General features: G+C 48.6%; 1 protein-coding gene across 2 annotated transcripts in view; it reads left to right on the top strand.

Moving 5' to 3' along the window:
- Window positions 1–14,097, top strand: part of LOC140404176 (cytosolic arginine sensor for mTORC1 subunit 2-like) — a 96,651-nt gene extending 82,554 nt beyond the window's left edge. For both annotated transcript variants that reach the window (XM_072492634.1, XM_072492582.1), the window contains exons 8-9: window positions 11,353–11,447; window positions 13,022–14,097. In XM_072492634.1, coding sequence (XP_072348735.1) covers window positions 11,353–11,447; window positions 13,022–13,087 — 161 coding nt within the window. In that variant the 3' untranslated portion in view covers window positions 13,088–14,097. The remainder of the gene's footprint in view (window positions 1–11,352; window positions 11,448–13,021) is intronic.
- The last annotated feature ends 274 nt before the right edge of the window (window positions 14,098–14,371 follow it).

Below are 14,371 nucleotides of genomic sequence, written 5' to 3'. Positions count from 1 at the left end.
TGCTGGCCCACTGTGCTGAGGACCTGAGTTCAATTCCGGCCCTGGGTCACTGTGCACGTGGAGTTTGCACATTCTCCCTGTGTCTGCGTGGGTCTTACCCCCAAAACACACACATGTGCAGGGGAGGTGGATTGGCCACGCTAAATTGCCCCTTAATTGGAAAAGAAAAGGAATTGGCTACTCTAAATTCATATTTATAAAATGCAATGTTGTCTTTTCTTAAGCAACACTGAAATTAAAAGAGGAGCAAAGTAATTGGTTGGATTTGCAATATTGTCACTTGACTTGACCGGCTTTATGTTCCTATATCAATGTCTCCAAGGCTTCCAATGGTTCAGAGGAAGTGGAGGAAATCCGGGCTAGCAGCAAATGGGGCCATAATACAAAAACAAGCGTAAAAAGGCAAATCTAAGACACTACCTGAATGCACGGAGCATTCGCAATAAGGCAGATTAATTAACAGTGCAAATGAATATAAGCGAGTACGATATGATTTTTATTAGGGAAACATGACTGCAAGGTGACAAAGGCTGGGACCTGAATATCTAAGGGTACTCGATATTTAGAATGGACAGGCAAAAACGGGGAAGGGGGTGGGGTAGGGTTATCCGTTGTGGATTAAATCAGTGCAATAGTGAGAGGATATTGGCTCAGAAGATCGAGGTGTAGAATCAGTCTAGGTGGAGCTAAGAAACAACAAGGGGCGGAAAACATTAGTGGGAGTTGTCCATAGTAATGGTAAGGTAGGGGATGGCATTAAACAGGAAATTAGAGATGCAAGTAACAGTAATATTGGATCATCTTGATCTGTATATAAGCTGGGCAAACCAAATTAGCAGTAATACTGTGCCAGTTGAATTCCTGGCATGTGTACGAGATTTTTTATTTTTTTTTAAGACCAGTGCATTGACGAAAAATATATGGAACAGGCTATCCTAGATTTGGTATTGTGCAGTGAGCAGGGGTTGATTAATCTTTTGTGCACGGTCCTTTAGGGAACAGTGACCATAACAATATAGAATTTTTTGTTAGGATGGAAAGTGAAGAGGTTTGATCTAAAAAGACATGATGGTGGAGAGGCAATGGCTAATATTTAAGGAAAGAATATACATTGCAACAATCATACATTCCTTTCTGTTGCAAAACCCACAACACGAAAAATGCCCAACCATGGCGAACAAAAAATTAAGTGATAGAGTTAGAGATCCAAAGAGGGGTCTTCTAAAGTTGGTAATGCCTGGCAATGACCATCTCCTGCAAGAGAGGATCTAACCACTGCCCCTTAACATTCAATGACATTACCATCGCTGAATCCACCACAATCAACATCCTCGAGGTTTGATCAGAAACTGAATTGGACTAGCCATATTAATACTGTAGCTGCCAGGCAGATCAAAGGCTAGGAATCCTAGTAACTCACCTCTTGAATCCCCCCCCCCCCCCCACCCCCCCCCAAAGTCTGCGTACCATCTACAAGGCACAAGTCAGGAGTGTAATGGAATACTCTCCACTTGGCTGGATGAGTGCAGCTCCAACAACACAAGAAACTCAACACCATTCAGGACAAAGCAACCTGCTTGATTGCTCCCCCTTCCACAAACATTCAAACCCTCCACGACTGACAAATAGTGGCAGCCGTGTGTACCATCTACAAGATGCACTGCGGTAACTCACCAAGGTTCCTTAGACAGCACCTTCGAAACCCACGACCACTACCATCTAGAAGGACACGAGCAGAAGATACCTGGGAACACCATCACTTGGAGGTTCCCATCCAAGTCACTCACCACCCTGACTTGGAAATATATCGCCTTCCTTCACTGTCGCTGGGGCAACATCTTAGAACTCCCTCCCTAACAGCACCTACACTTCAACGACTGCAGCGGTTCAAGAAGGGAACTTATCACTACCTTCTGAAGGGGAACTAGGGATGGGAAATAAATTCTGGTCTAACCAGTGATGCGCACATGCCGTCAATGAATTTAAAAAAAGATAAAGTAGCAAGCCTGCGGAATGGGAGCAGTTTAGAATTCACCAAAGGAGGACAAAAAGATTGAATAGAGTGTGAGAGTAAACCTGCAAGTATGTAAAAAGAAAAGGATTAGTGAAGACAAATGTGAGTCCCTCATAGTCCAAAAACGGGAGAATTTATAATGGGGAACAAGAAAATATCAGAGCAATTATACAGCTACTTTAATTCTCCCTTCACGGAGGAAGACACAAATAACTTTCCGGAAATACTAGGGAACCAAGAGTCTAATGAGAAGGAGGAATTGATGGAAATCTTTTATTTAAGAAAAAAAGTCCTGGACTGAAAGCCGATGAATCCCCAGGGCCTGATAATCTACATCCCAGAGTACTGAAGAAGGTGGCCATGGAAATAGTGGATGCATTGATTTGTCATCTTCCAAAGTTCTGTAGGTTCTGCAACAGTCCCGCAAATTGGAGGGTAGCAAAGGTACCCCACGATTTAACAAAAGAGAGAGAGAAAACTGGGTAATACAGACTGGTTGGCTGAACATCAGTAGCAGGGAAAATGCTGGAGTCTGTTTCAAGTATGTTATAACAAGCACTTAGACAAATTCAACATGGATTTTTGAAAGATAAATCATGGTTGACAAACCTACTGGAGTTTTTTGAGGACGTAACTGCAGAACAGTTGAGGGGGAATCGGTAGATGTGGTGTATTTGGATTTTCAGAAAGCTTTAGATAAAGTCCTGCAAACGAGGTTAGTGTGCAAAATTAAAGCACATGGCTTTGGATATTGGCATGGATTTAGAATTGGTTCACAGACAGGAAACCAAGAGTAGAAATAAATGGGTCTTTTTTGGAGTGGCTGGCGGTTACTAGTTGGATCCTGTAGGATGCGTGCTTGTGCCCCAGCTATTCACAAAATTATATCAATGATTTGGATGAAAGAACCAAATGTAGTAATTTTGCTGACGGCATGAAACTTGGGTGGGAATGTGAGTGGTGAGGAGGATGTTAGGGGGCTTCTAGGTGGTTCAGGAAAGTTCAGTGCGCTGGCAGATGCAGTATAACGTGGATATGTGTGATGATATACACTTCGGACAGAGAAGCAGAATGTTATTTAAATGGTGATGGACCTTGCACACCAATCACTGAAAGCATCCAGCAAGCAGTCAAGAATGCACATGGTCAGTTGGCCTTCACTGCAGTAGGTTTTCAGTACAGCAAGGATGTCTTACTGCAGCTGTGCAAGGCCTTGGTGAGACCACACCTGGACCATTGTGTGCAGTTTGGGCTTCTAAGGAAGGATATACTTACCAAAGAGGGAATGCAGCAAAGAATTCACCAGACTAATTCGTGAGATGGCAGGATTGTCGTACGGGGAGAGATTGGGTCAAATCCTGTATTCACTGGATTTTAGAAGAATAAGAGGGATCTCATTGAAAAGTATAAAATTCTGACAAGGTTGGACAGACTGAGTGCAGGTACGTTATGGCTGGGGAGGGGAGGGATCTAGGACAAGGGGTCACAGTCTCAGGATACTGGGTCAGCCATTTAGGGCTGAGGTGAGGAAAAGTGTCATCACTTCAAGGGTGGTGAACCCATGGAATTCTCAACCGCAGCACGCTGTGGAGACCAAAACATTGAAGGAAATAGATTTCTCGGCGTAAGGGGAAGGGGAGAACGGACTGTGGCGGTGAGGATCAGCCATGGTCGTATTGAGTAACTGAGCAGGCTCGAAGGACCAAATGACCTAGTCTTGTCATTTTCTGTTTCTAGGTGCAGAGTGTACGGCAGTATGACAGCTGCTTTGTTTTTCACCCCGACAAATTTTAATTGGACAAAATTATTTTTTGTTTTCTTGGTAGTTTAGTAAATCATACTTCAGTTTGGAGATGGATATGAGAAATTCAGTGTGGAGTTTTGAAATGGGGGAAATCCTCCAACAAAGTCAACTAGTTTCAGTGGCAGCACTCAGCTCTGGGTCATAATGTTGTGGGATCAAGCCCTACTCTAGGACTTGAGACATTATTGAAAGTGTTGTCTTTCAGTGATGTTGAAGGAAGCATTCTCCATCATCCCCCCCCCCCCCCCCCCCCTACTTCCACCTTGCTGTTTGAGGAAGTGCGCAGAGTTCTCCCGGTAGTTTTGGACAATATGTACTCTTTACTTACGCTATTAAACTTATCATTCATCTCTGTACTGTTTGTGACCTTTGCTGTGTATATCCGTGTAATACCGTTTCTGTGGCTATAACACGCATGGCATGTCCTGCAAATCTGAAAGATATTGTATAATTGCCAGTTTTGTAGTATCCCCTACTGCTTGCATTCATATTGCTTCCTTAGCAAAGAAAATGAGCCAAAGCCAAATTCTTCAGAGGAGGAAAAAGTGGACTTGCCAAAGGGGTAGATTTTCCGAAGGGCATTAAAGGAGTAGAGTGAAATAAAGAGGTGGAGAGCTTTAAGGGGGCCAGCGGCTAAAGATAGTTGGTCTTTTTTAAAGCAAAACTTCACTTGGCAACTCTAGATTCTCTATTAACAACACGTGTAGAATGTATTGAACAACTCTGGTGGAGTCCTCTGATGGCCAAAGGCTGCAGAAAGGTTGAAGACATTGAAAAGGGATAATGCCCCTTGGTGAGGATCATGGAAGTTGTCATTTGTTACTTTCCTTGGTCTGTATTGGCTCAGTGGTGGTGTGGAAGCCTGATTGGGGGAGGGGGAGGGAGCAGGAAAGGAGGCTGGTGGGGGTGGGGGCGGGAACAGGAAAGGAGGCAGGTGGGGGATGGGGAGGGAGCAGGAAAGGAGGCAGGTGGGGGGTGGGGAGGAGCAGGAAGGAGGCTGGTGGTGGGGGAGGGGGGGGAAGAGCAGGAAAGAAGGCTGGTGGGGGGGAGCAGGAAAGGAGGCAGGTGGGGGGTGGGGAGGGAGCAGGAAAGGAGGCTGGTGTGGGGGGGGAGCACGAAAGGAGGCTGGGGGGAGGGGAGGGAGCAGGAAAGGGAGATGGGGAGGGAGCAGGAAAGGAGGCTGGTGGTGGATGGGGGAGGGAGCAGGAAAGGAGGCTGCTGGGTGGTGGGGATGGGAGCACGAAAGGAGGCTGGGGGGATGGGGAGGGAGCAGGAAAGGGAGATGGGGAGGGAGCAGGAAAGGAGGCTGGTGGTGGATGGGGAGGGAGCAGGAAAGGAGGCTGCTGGGTGATGGGGAGGAGCAGGAAAGGAGGCTGCTGGGTGGTGGGGAGGGAGCAGGAAAGGAGGCTGCTGGGTGGTTGGGAGGGAGCAGGAAAGGAGGCTGCTGGGTGGTTGGGAGGGAGCAGGAAAGGAGTCTGTGGGGGGAGCAGGAAAGGAGGCTGGTGGGGGTGGGGGGTGGGGGGAGGGAGCAAGAAAGGAGGCTGGTGGTGGGGGGGAGCAGGAAAGGAGGCTGGTGGGGGGGAGCGGGAAAGGAGGCTGGTGGGGGGGGGGTGAGGGAGCAGGAAAGGAGACGGGTGGGGGGGGAGGAAAGGAGGCTGGTGGGAGGGGGAGAGGAAAGGAGGCTGGTGGAGGGGTGGGGGAAGGTGTGGTGCAGGAGAGGAGGCTGGGTGGGGGGAGCAAGAAAGGAGGCTGGTGGGGGGGGGAGCAGCCAAAGGAGGCTGGGGAGAGGAGGGAGCAGGAAAGGAGGCTGGTGGGGAGGGAGCAGGAAGGAGGCTGGTGGGGGTGGGGGGGGGGGAGAGAGGGAGCAGGAAAGGAGGTTGGTGGGGGGGGGGGAGCAGAAAGGAGGCTGGCGGGGGGGTGGGGGGGAGGAAACAGGAAAGGAGGCTGGTGGGGGGGAAGGGAGCAACAAAGGAGGCTGGTGGGGGGGGAGGGAACAGGAAAGGAGGCTGGTAGGGGGGGAGGGAGCAAGTAAGGAGGCTGGTGGGGGGGGGAGGGAACAGGAAAGAAGGGTGGAGAGGGAGCTGGAAAGGAGGCTGGTGGAGGGGGGAGCAGGAAAGGAGGCTTGTGGGGGGGGGAGGGAGCAGGAAAGGAGGCTGGGGGGGGAGGGAGCAGGAAAGGAGGCTGGGGGGGGAGGGAGCAGGAAAGGAGGCTGGGGGGGGGGGAGGGAGCAGGAAAGGAGGCTGGGGGGGGGGAGGGAGCAGGAAAGGAGGCTGGGGGTAGGGGGAAAATTGGGAAGGAGGCTGGAGAGCGATAACCGGAAGGAGGCTTGGGGGGGAGGGGGGGGGGGGTTGTGGAGAGCGATAACGTGGAAGAGGCTGGGGTGAGGGACAAAAACGGGGAAGGAAGTAGGTGGGGGAGGGGGCAAAACTGGAAGGAGGCTGGGTGGGTGGGGAAAACCGGGAAGGAGACAAGGGCGTGGGGCAGGGAACGGGAAAGGAGACCCGGGGGGAGAGGCGAGCCGGAAAGGCGGCCTAGGGGAAGCAGTGGTCAAGGCAGCTGGACATTATGGTGTACAACATGAATTCCAAGGAAATGAGGGGAGATGTGACAGAAAGCAGAGATACACACGGGTTCGGCTGGGTTACGGGTTCGGGCTGGGCTACGGGGCTCGGCTGGGTTACGGGTTCGGGCTGGGTTACGGTTCGGCTGGGTTACGGGTTCGGGCTGGGTTACGGGTTCGGGCTGGTTACGGGTTCGGGCTGGGTTACGGGCTCGGGCTGGGCTACGGGTTCGGGCTGGCTACGGGTTCGGGCTGGGTTACGGGTTCGGGCTGGGCTACGGTTCGGGCTGGGTTACGGGTTCGGGCTGGGTTACGGGTTCGGGCTGGGTACGGGTTTGGGCTGGGTTACGGGTTCGGGCTGGGTTACGGTTCGGGCTGGGTTACGGGTTCGGGCTGGGTTACGGGTTCGGGCTGGGTTCGGGCTGGGTTACGGGTTCGGGCTGGGTTCGGGCTGGGTACGGGTTCGGGCTGGGTTACGGGTTCGGGCTGGGTACGGGTTCGGGCTGGTTACGGGCTCGGGCTGGGTTACGGGGCTCGGGGCTGGGCTACGGGCTCGGGCTGGGCTACGGGCTCGGGCTGGGCTACGGGCTCGGGCTGGGCTACGGGCTCGGGCTGGCTACGGGCTCGGGCTGGGCTAACGGGCTCGGGCTGGGCTACGGGCTCGGGCTGGGCTACGGGCTCGGGCTGGGCTACGGGCTCGGCTGGGCTACGGGCTCGGGCTGGGCTACGGGCTCGGGCTGGGCTACGGGCTCGGGCTGGGCTACGGGCTCGGGCTGGGCTACGGGCTCGGGCTGGGCTACGGGCTCGGGCTGGGCTACGGGCTCGGGCTGGGCTACGGGCTCGGGCTGGGCTACGGGCTCGGGCTGGGCTACGGGCTCGGGCTGGGCTACGGGCTCGGGCTGGGCTACGGGCTCGGGCTGGGCTACGGGCTCGGGCTGGGCTACGGGCTCGGGCTGGGCTACGGGCTCGGGCTGGGCTACGGGCTCGGGCTGGGCTACGGGCTCGGGCTGGGCTACCGGTTCGGGTGGAGTGGTGGATGTAGTTGGTGGAGGAGAGTGAGGCCCAATACTGCTTGATGTGGTTGAGCTGATCTGGTGATGAGTCGTCAAGTCTCAAATTTGTTCAATGCCAGGAAACCTCCAAAGCCTGGTTTTCATTTCTGTCTGTTTAATATTCTGGTTTGTTTTAATGTTGATATTCAAATTCTGTATTCACTGCATGCTGAAGAGGAAAATAGTGTGTGATGTGGGGAGATGCAATTGAAGCACTGCATCCCTGAGAGAATGATTGACCAATAGTTGCAGTCAACAAGTGGCTGTTTTTCTCATATAGGGCTTGCATGGGTTCTTGTCCATTTAATTTGGAGAGAAATCAAAATGGATATCCTTGCTCACAAACGTTCAGAGGATTGTGATTCTTTGCCTTTTTATATGCACTAATAGTAGTAAGCGCTGCCTAGTAATGGCATTACAGTCGCATTTGCTTACAAAAGGTTTATATGCCAAGCACCTGGACAGCTGAGTGAGTAAATGTTCCTTTTTATTTTTGTGAAATTTCTATCTCGATGATCACCGAAGGCTGGGTTTAGCTATTTGAGGCTTCATTTTGGCCCATTAGCTATCCTTCACCTTTTTGAATAGGGAATGAATCCCAAATCTAACCTGTGCTGCTGTTGGGGTTGAGATCTATACATGTAAAATCAAAACCCTTTTAATTGTCTGTTTAGTAGTTTGTTCAATTCAAATATCAAGGGTAACTCCAGTGGTTAGCACTGCTGCCTCATAGCGCCAGGGATCCAGGTTCAATTCTGGCATTGGGTGACTGTGTGGAGTTTGCGTTTTCTCCCCGTGTCTGCATGGGTTTCCTCCTACAGTCCCAAAAGATGTGCAGGTAAGATGAATTGGCCATGATAAATTGCCTCTTTAGTGCCCCAAAACAGCTAGGTGGGGTTATGGGGATAGGGTGGGGACCTAGGAATATAGAACATTACAGCGCAGTACAGGCCCTTCGGCCCTCGATGTTGCGCCGACTTATGAAACCACTCTAAAGCCCATCTGCATTATTCCCTTATCGTCCATATGTCTATCCAATGGCCATTTCAATGCCCTTAGTGTTGGCGAGTCCACTACTGTTGCAGGCAGGGCATTCCACGCCCTTACTACTCTGAGTAAAGATGATGTGGAGATGCCGGTGTTGGACTGGGGTGAGCACAGTACGAAGTCTTACAACACCAGGTTAAAGTCCAACAGGTTTGTTTCAATGTCACTAGCTTTCGGAGCGCTGCTCCTTCCTCACCTGAGGAAGCGCTCCGAAAGCTAGTGACATTGAAACAAACCTGTTGGACTTTAACCTGGTGTTGTAAGACTTCGTACTGTGCTCGGAGTAAAGAACCTACCTCTGACATCTGTCTTAGCTTTGTCCCCTCGGGCTAGACATCATCATCCGAGGAAACAGGCTCTCACTGTCCACCCTATCCAATCCTCTGATCATCTTGTATGCCTCAATTAAGTCACCTCTTAACCTTCTCTCTCACGAAAACAGCCTCAAGTCCCTCAGCCTTTCCTCATAAGATCTTCCCTCCATACCAGGCAACATTCTGGTAAATGTCCTCTGCACCCTTTCCAATGCTTCCACATCAGGCGACCAGAATTGCACGCAATACTCCAAATGTGGCCGCACCAGAGTTTTGTACAGCTGCAACATGACCTCATGGTTCCGAAACTCAATCCCTCTACCAATAAAAGCTAACACACCGTACGCCTTCTTAACAACCCTCTCAATCCGAGTGGCAACTTTCAGGGATCTATGTACATGGACACCGAGATCCCTCTGCTCATCCACACTGCCAAGAATCTTACCATTAGCCCAGTACTCTGTCTTCCTGTTATTCCTTCCAAAATGAATCACCTCACACTTTTCTGCATTAAACTCCATTTCCCACCTCTCAGCCCAGCGCTGCAGCTTATCTATGTCCCTCTGTAACTTGTAACATCCTTCGGCACTTTCCACAACTCCGCCGACTTTAGTGTCATCTGCAAATTTGCTCGCCCATCCTTCTACGCCCTCCTCCAGGTCATTTATAAAAATGACAAACAGCAGTGGCCCCAAAACAGATCCTTGTGGTACACCACTAGTAACTGGACTCCAGCCTGAACACTTCCCATCAACCACCACCCTTTGTCTTCTTCCAGCTAGCCAATTTCTGATCCAAACTGCTAAATCTCCCTGAATCCCATGCTTCCGTATTTTCTGCAATAGCCTACCGTGGGGAACCTTATCAAATGCTTTACTGAAATCCATATACACCACATCAACTGCTTTACCCTCATCCACCTGTTTGGTCACCTTCTCAAAGAACTCAATAAGGTTTGTGAGGCACGACCTACCCTTCACAAAACCGTGTTGACGATGTCTAATCAAATTATTCCTTTCCAGACGATTATACATCCTATCTCTTATAAACCTTTCCAACATTTTGTCCACAACAGAAGTAAGGCTCACTGGTCAATAGTTACCGGGGTTGTCTCTACTCCCCTTCTTGAACAAGGGAACAACATTTGCTATCCTCCAGTCTTCTGGCACTATTCCTGTTGGCAAAGATGACTGAAAGATCAAAGCCAAAGGCTCAGCAATCTGCTCCCTAGCTTCCCAGAGAATCCTAGGATAAATCCCATCCGGCCCAGGGACTTATCTATTTTCACCTTTTCCAGAATTGTTAACACCTCCTCCTTATGAACCTCAAGCCCTTCTAGTCTAGTAGCCTGAATCTCAGTATTCTCCTCGACAACATTGTCTTTTTCCTGTGTGAATACTGACGAAAAATATTTAGCACCACTCCTATCTCCTCGGACTCCAAGCACAACTTCCCACTACTGTCCTTGACTGGCCCTACTCTTACCCTAGTAATTATTTTATTCCTGACATATCGATAGAAAGCTTTAGAGTTATCCTTGATCCTACCTGCCAAAGACTTCTCATGTCCCCTCCTGGCTCTTCTTAGCTCTCTCTTTCTTTAGGTCCTTCCTAGCTAACTTGTAACTCTCGAATGCCCGAACTGAACCTTCACGTCTCATCTTTACATAAGCCTCCTTCTTCCTCTTGACAAGTGTTTCGACTGCCTTAGTAAACCACGGTTCCCTTGCTTGACCACTTCCTCCCTGCCTGACAGGTACATACTTATTAAGGACACGCAGTAGCTGTTCCTTGAACAAGCTCCACATTTCCATTGTGCCCATCCCCTGTAGTTTTCCTCTCCATCCGATGCATCCTAAGTCTTGCCTCATCGCATCATAATTGCCTTTCCCTCAGATATAACTCTTGCCCTGCGGTATATACCTATCCCTTTCCATCACTAAAGTAAACGTAATCGAATTGTGGTCACTATCACCAAAGTGCTCACCTACCTCCAAATCTAACACCTGTCCTGGTTCATTACCCAGTACCAAATCCAATATGGCCTCGCCTCTCGTTGGCCTATCTACATACTGTGTCAGGAAACCCTCCTGCACACATTGGACAAAAACGGACCCATCTAAAGTACTCAAATTATAGCGTTTCCAGTCAATATTTGGAAAGTTAAAGTCCCCCATAACAGCTACCGTGTTGCTTTCGCTCCTATCCAGAATCATCTTTGCAGTCCTTTCCTCTACCCTCTAGGTAGGGTGCTCTTTTGGAGGGTTGGTGCAGACCCGATGGGCTGATTGGCCTCCTGCACTGTAGTGATTCTAGTCTGACTATCTGACCGTCACTTATTGACATGTGATGGTGCCGTGTATCATTTCTTAACAAATACTGAAGTTGAGATCACCGGTCATTTCCAGGGTTTAGTTCAATGGAGGTGCCACCTGAATGTTTGTCTAATACAATGATTATAATTATTGTTGTCAATGCGGTGTGGCATACTGATGTCAGTTCTTTGATATAACCATGTTTGTATATCTGCAAATGCTGATGCTTTTTAATCTGTCTCCTCAGATGAATGTGGGATTGTTGCACAGATCTCCGAGCCTCTCGCGAATGCTGACATTTCCGCTTACTACATCAGCACCTTTAATTTTGACCATGCACTGGTAAAAGTCTTTCTTTCCTGCATATGGTTATACATTGCCTGTTATATCTGCTACCAATTTGCTTAAAAACAATAGACGTGATGGGATATCAATGGATAGAGGAAGTTGGAAGATGTTTTTGTGAAGAATTTATTTAGTATCCGAGTTGTAGAGTTTCTTTCACTGATTTTTTTTCTCCAGTGGGCTGTGTACTTGCTGCTGGCAGTGGTAAAGGAATCTTTGTCTGAGGGAAGCTTGACACCGTCTCTCTTTCCGAAAACTAAAAACACAAGTTCCAGCCATTGGATGATGTGGGGGATGGGTTATTGTGGAAGGATGAGACTGTGACCAGCTGCTGAAAGAATGTATCCACACAAACTGGTGGAAAACAATCTTACTGGGGTGTGGGGGAAGAGGCTGAGCAGAATGCTGAGGTTAAACTCCTAACTATTCAATATATCCTCCCCTACTGTCCTCCCATCATATAATTTGTAACTTGTTTTTAATATTTGCAATAAGTAATGTCACCATCGTCAAGGTGACCATAGGTTGCTTTTCCCCTTTTTGAGGCGATTTAACCTGAGGATTACCACACCTCGGGTGAGGGGCAAGATTGAGAAGGCGGGGCTTTCATGAAAAACCTCAGCTGGTACGGGAATTGAACCCACGCTTCTGGCCGTGCTCCGCATCACGAGCCAGCTCTCTAGCCAAGTGAGCTACACCACTTTCTAGATCCCCTGTGCAAGGTTCAGAGCAAAGCTGCCAGGAGGATTTGCGAGAAAAAGTGCGAGGGAGTAGCTCTGCGAAGGTTCCAGCTTTGCCGTACCGGACGTTGGCACTGAGAACATTGCAAGGGAGCCAGCCTTGAGGAGTTGAGGCAGCAATACTGGAGTGTATGAACATACATTGACACAGGAGCTGGAGGAGGCCATTTGGCCCTTTGTGCCAGCTCTGCCATCCATTGCGATCATGCCTGATCATCTAGTTCAATACCCTGATCCTGCCTTCCCTCCAAAGCTCTTGATAACAGGGGCTGGTTTAGCTCAGTGGGCTAGACAGCTGGTTTGTGATGCAGAACAAGGCCAGCAGCACGGGTTCAATTCCCGTACCGGCTGAGAATTCTGAATTCTCCCTCGGTGTACCCGAACAGGCGCCGGAATGTGGCGACTGGGGGCTTTTCACGGTAACTTCATTGCAGTGTTAATGTAAGCTGACTTGTGACAAGAAAGGTTATTATTATTATTATCTCTTTAGCTCCAAGAGTTGAACCAAACTGCTTCTTGAAAATATAAAATGTTTTTACCTCAACTACGTTCTGTGGTAGCGAATTCCACAGGCTGACCACTCTTTGGGTGAAGAAATTTCTCCTCCTCCTATGGAGGAAAACCATATATTTTTGATTAGCTTTTTAAAAAATGAATACCCCCACATTGGTTTGAGCCAGGTGGGTCAACAGGTGAGGAACAATCACAATGTGAGGTTTTGCTTGGGGATGCGTATCTTTATAACAGCATTGAAAATGTGTTATTTTTATTTAGCCAGATTAGTCAACAACTATTTTATTCTTTCTTCTCTCTTTCCCCCCCCCCCCCCAGGTACCTGAAGAAGATATTGATAGTGTTATCACTATGCTGCAGAAACGTCAGAACGGTGAAAGATAGCAAAGGCCACCTGGCCTTGTGTCACCTGACTTTATATTTACAATGACTTCATCCATCAAGTTGACGTGTAAAATTTGAAAACCAGGGAATACCGTCTCCCAGAAGCCTATGCTGTCAGCATAAGACCGACAATTAGACTATTGGTTTTCTACAATTTTCAGTAGTTAAACAGTTTACTTAGAATAAGGTTAGCTAATTTTCTTCAGGAAATTCGGTTAAATCCTGTTTACTACTTCAATGATTGAACTCCTGCGCACAGCCATGAAAATTTGCATTACTGTTTTGCACTTAACACCCTTCAATGTGTGGATGGTCTGATTCTTGAAGACGTGAGAAAGTGTCCCGTTTGCTTCTTCATGGTAAACTGGAAGTAGTGTGAGAAATAGCTTTAAAACACCACAGGTAAGCTGGGTCATGAACCTTAAACGTTTGAGTCGTTACGAGCCTCCTACCCAGGGGCTTCTTGAATCTATGCCCGAAGAAAAATGTAGAAGGTTAGGGTTGAGGGAGAGTAGTTGTGGGGAGGTTTATAGCATTATTCAACCCTCTCTGATACGTTATTGGAATTCATTACTGGATGAAATTTTAGCCCGATTTGTATGGCTGTATTGAATTATATTCAATTTTTCATGAATGTCTTATTTAATTCTACTTGGTTTCTAAGTATTTTAATATACTTACAATTATAATCCTCCACGATCTGTACTTAAGTGGTGCTGCTACTCTTCCACTACAATGAGCTTCCTTTATCTTGGGAGGCTGTAACAGATGAGATTGCGGAGTGTGGGATAAGAAAGCTGTCATCTCGCAGTTTTTATTCATGAAACATATGACGGGTGCTTTCGTCGCACGGCAACCAGTGTGTGCTGAACTTAAAAGTTAATTGTTTTATTGTTGGGAACTGATGTCCTGTAGCTGTGAAGTTAATTGCTGGACAGACCCCTGGTTGCTGACTGTAAAGTTGTTTTTTGAGATTAAGTGTTATTAAAATAATTAATTTACAAAACAAAGTGTAAGTGTGGAGTTTGCACTTTCTCCCTGTGTCGCGTAGGTTTCCTCTGGGAGCTCCGGTTTCCTCCCACAGTCCAATGATATGCAGGTTGGGTGGATTAGCCAAGGTAAATTGACCCTCGGTGTCCAAAGGGTTAGGTGGGGTTACGGGGATAGGGTGGAGGAATGGGCTTAAGTGGGATGCTCTTTCTAAGGTCCGGTGCAGACCTGATGGTCTGAATGGCCTCTTTCTACACTATAAATTCTATGATTAAAAAAAGTGTGTGCGTGTGT

Source organism: Scyliorhinus torazame, chromosome 1 (assembly GCF_047496885.1).
Source record: "Scyliorhinus torazame isolate Kashiwa2021f chromosome 1, sScyTor2.1, whole genome shotgun sequence".
Classification (NCBI taxonomy): domain Eukaryota; kingdom Metazoa; phylum Chordata; class Chondrichthyes; order Carcharhiniformes; family Scyliorhinidae; genus Scyliorhinus; species Scyliorhinus torazame.
The sequence above is the reverse complement of the archived record's forward strand: the minus strand, read 5'-3'. Positions and strand labels throughout refer to the sequence as shown.